The sequence below is a fragment of the Otolemur garnettii genome, unplaced genomic scaffold (assembly GCF_000181295.1).
Source record: "Otolemur garnettii isolate 467f Iridium unplaced genomic scaffold, OtoGar3 scaffold00140, whole genome shotgun sequence".
NCBI lineage: Eukaryota > Metazoa > Chordata > Mammalia > Primates > Galagidae > Otolemur > Otolemur garnettii.
Window position 1 is genome coordinate 3,673,667 of NW_003852535.1, and position 3,438 is coordinate 3,677,104.

The 3,438-nt window shown below is 48.2% G+C and overlaps 1 protein-coding gene across 7 annotated transcripts in view; it reads left to right on the plus strand.

Annotated features, from left to right (window-relative positions):
- The window catches only part of BSCL2 (BSCL2, seipin lipid droplet biogenesis associated), a 19,236-nt gene that overhangs the window by 12,291 nt on the left and 3,507 nt on the right, over positions 1-3,438 (plus strand). For all 7 annotated transcript variants that reach the window (XM_012810628.2, XM_003798715.3, XM_012810629.2 and 4 more), the window contains 3 exons: positions 1,309-1,452; positions 2,169-2,303; positions 2,492-2,589. In XM_012810628.2, the coding sequence (XP_012666082.1) occupies positions 1,309-1,452; positions 2,169-2,303; positions 2,492-2,589 (377 nt within the window). The remainder of the gene's footprint in view (positions 1-1,308; positions 1,453-2,168; positions 2,304-2,491; positions 2,590-3,438) is intronic.

Here is a 3,438-nt window from a genome sequence, read left to right on the forward strand (position 1 = left end):
CAGTAGACTCGCTTGAGCCCAGGAGTTGGAGGTTGCTGTGAGCTGTGATGCCACAGCACTCTACCCAGGGGGACAGCTTGAGGCTCTGTCTCAAAAAAATAAATAAATAAATAAAAAGAAGTGAGATCTCACTATGTCTCAGGCTGGTCTCAAACCTATGAGTGCAGGCAATCCACCTGCTTCGGCCTCCTAAGAGCTAGCATTATAGCGTGAGCCATTGCACTCTTATCAGTTTTCAGCCTTTACTTTAGTGATAAACCCTCAAAGCACCAGATTAGAAGTGTTTTATAAGAACTAAAACAGTACTTTTTAAACTTTTTTTTTTTTTTTTTTTTTTTGAGACAGAGCCTCACTATGTTGCCCTTGGTAGAGTGCCGTTACGTCACTGCTCAGCAACCTCAAGCTCTTGGACTTAAGTGATTCTCTTGCCTCAGCCTCCCAAGTAGCTTGGACTACAGGCCCCTGTTACAATGCCTGGCTATTTTTTGTTGCAGTTGTCATTGTTTAGCTGGCCTGGGCTGGGTTCGAACCCGCCAGCCTGGGTGTATGTGGCAGGCACCATAACCACTGTACTGCAGGTGCCAAGCCCCAATTTTTTTTTTCAGTCTATTCTTTCCTTTGGTTAAAAGCAAAAGCTTTACCATTATCCCTGTCATTCTTACATGCTACCCTGTGAAAATCCATGCTGGTAGATAAGAATCATTAAATAAAGGGATTAGAAGAATGTAGGAATGGTCAAAAAAACTAGGGTATGTTTGGTGGCAAATCTTTACCTTTTTGAGTTTACTCCTAGTGATGAAGAGGTCTTCCCACTACAAGTCTCAGAGTTCTACCAACAGAACCAAGACAGGGACCCAGAACAACATAGAAATAATTTAGACTGAGGGCAGTTGTAAGACAGCTGGTCAGGGATACTGGGAGCATTGCTAGCGCTTGGTTAATTAATTGTATGAGGGAGGGCAGGCTGGGCCTAGGGGACAGTCTTAGTCACATAGCCCTGAGTTACAGATGGCCCAATTGGCAACATGACTGTTCACTTTTAGCAAGGAAATGTGACACAGCCTTTCTAGAACAGTAGTGAGTGTGATTTAGGAGAGTCAACAGGGTTCCAAAGACCTCAGAAGTCTGGGGCATCCAGCCAACCAGCAGGGGGCAGCATCTTCTTGAGACGAGAGATCCAGGGGCCTGTTACACTAACCAAGGGGATTATGGCAGAGCATTTGGGGAGAGGGGTGAGAGAAGTAGAATAGGGAGAGTATAGTTTTCAAATACGTCTTTTTGACAAGAGATGGGGGCTACTTTGGGCAGGTCCTGATGTATGGACAGCCATATCGCATTACATTAGAGCTGGAACTGCCAGAGTCCCCTGTGAATCAAGATTTGGGCATGTTCTTGGTCACCGTTTCATGCTACACCCGAGGCGGCCGAATCATCTCTACTTCTTCACGCTCGGTAAATGTTCATGGCCTGTCTGGTAAGATGTGGACAATAATGGCAGAGTAAGAATGTCTGAGCAGAGAGAGCTTCAGTAGAAAACATCCTTGGCTCTGGGGACACAGACACATCAGGATAAGGAAAGAGGAATCAGCTTACCAAACCCAAACATACGCAAACCCCTCCAGGTATCTGATGAGCATGCCTGAGTTTGGGGTGAAGTCTAAAGAGAGTATTGCTCTCAGAAAACAGAAGCTCTAGAGCCTGACAGACTTGGGTTTGTGTCCTCATTCAGAAATGAGCTAGCTGCGGGGCAAGTGTCTTAACTCCTTGGGTATAAAGTGACTTCATTCTTACATGACTTATCATCATGCAGTAAATTCCTGATGTCTGCCTGGGGGGAGAAAAGCTTCAGGTGGTATACTGGGACTTAGATCACAAACACTGGATTACAGAACTATTTAGGAGGATGGTTGATCAGAGACAGTGTAGTGCTTGACCTAGGAAGGAGGGGCCTTTGTTACATAGTAGAATGGAGGGATGTGGCCAATTAGGAGGAAATGTTACTCAAGCAGTTGGAATGGTTGAGACTGGGAGTTGGGAAGTGAAGGTGAAAGAGCAGGGACCTCAGGGAAAAACAGCCTTCAGAGACTGCTCAAGGGTGGTCAAGGGGTGGGCAGGGCCATGGGGATCTGGGCCACCTGTCTCTAACTTCTCCCTCCTGTCCCTGACAGGTGATGCTGCATTACCGTTCAGATCTCCTCCAGATGCTTGACACACTGGTTTTCTCTAGCCTCTTACTGTTTGGCTTTGCAGAACAGAAGCAGCTCCTGGAGGTGGAGCTCTATGCAGACTATAGAGAGAACTCGGTAAGTGAGGTGAAGGATGGCTAGGAGATAGCCCTCCCCATTAGCCCAGAATCCTATCTGAGGAGCCTCTGGGCTCAGCCAGGAGGGACAGCAACAGAGAGGCTGGAAGGAGGCCTTAGATGAAGCTGACTAGATTGCCAGCAACAGGGTCCTGGTCTGGTGCTGCCCTTACCCCAAATCCCTTGCAGTATGTGCCAACTACCGGAGCGATTATCGAGATACACAGCAAGCGCATCCAGATGTACGGAGCCTACCTTCGCATCCATGCTCACTTCACTGGGCTCAGGTGAGGAGCCACTGATACAGACAGATCTCAGGCAACTCTATGGGGGCTGAACTTGAAGAGGGTCCCAGGCAGAGGTAACAGGTTTACAGAGCAATGTAGCATTGAGTTTCACATAGGCCACAGGTTCTCAATCCTGACTATCACCTAAAGAACTTTTAAAAAATATTCCTGGAGGCCAAGCACAGTGGCTCATGCCTATAATCCTAGCACTCTAGAAAGCCAAGACAGAAGGATCCCTTGAGCTCAGGAGTTTGAGACCAGCCTAAGCAACAGCGAGACCTCATCTCTACTAAAAACAGAAAAATTGGGCAGCACTTGTGTCGCAATGGGTAGGGAACTGGCTCCATATGCCGAGGGTGGGGGGTTCGAACCCAGCCCCGGCCAAACTGCAACGAAAAATAGCCGGGTATTCTGGCAAGTGCCTATAGTCCCAGCTACTTGGGAGGCTGAGGCAAGAGAATCACCTAAGCCTAGGAGTTGGAGGTTGCTATGAGCTGTGACGCCACAGCACTCTACAAGGGCAACAAAGTAAGACTCTGTCTTTTAAAATAAAGAAAAAAAACCAAACAGAAAAATTGGCTCAAGTGGCTAAGGCGCCAGCCACATACACCTAAGGTGTGGCAGGTTCGAATACAGCCCAGCCCACCAAAACAAACTGATGGCTGCAACCAAAAAATAGCAGGGTGTTGGCTTGGCGCCTGTGGCTCAAGCGGCTAAGGCGCCAGCCACATACACCTAAGGTGGCGGGTTTGAATCCCCAGCCCGGGCCCGCCAAACAACAATGATGGCTGCAACCAAAAAATGGCCAGGCGTTGTGGCGGGCGCCTGTAGTCCCAGCTACTTGGGAGG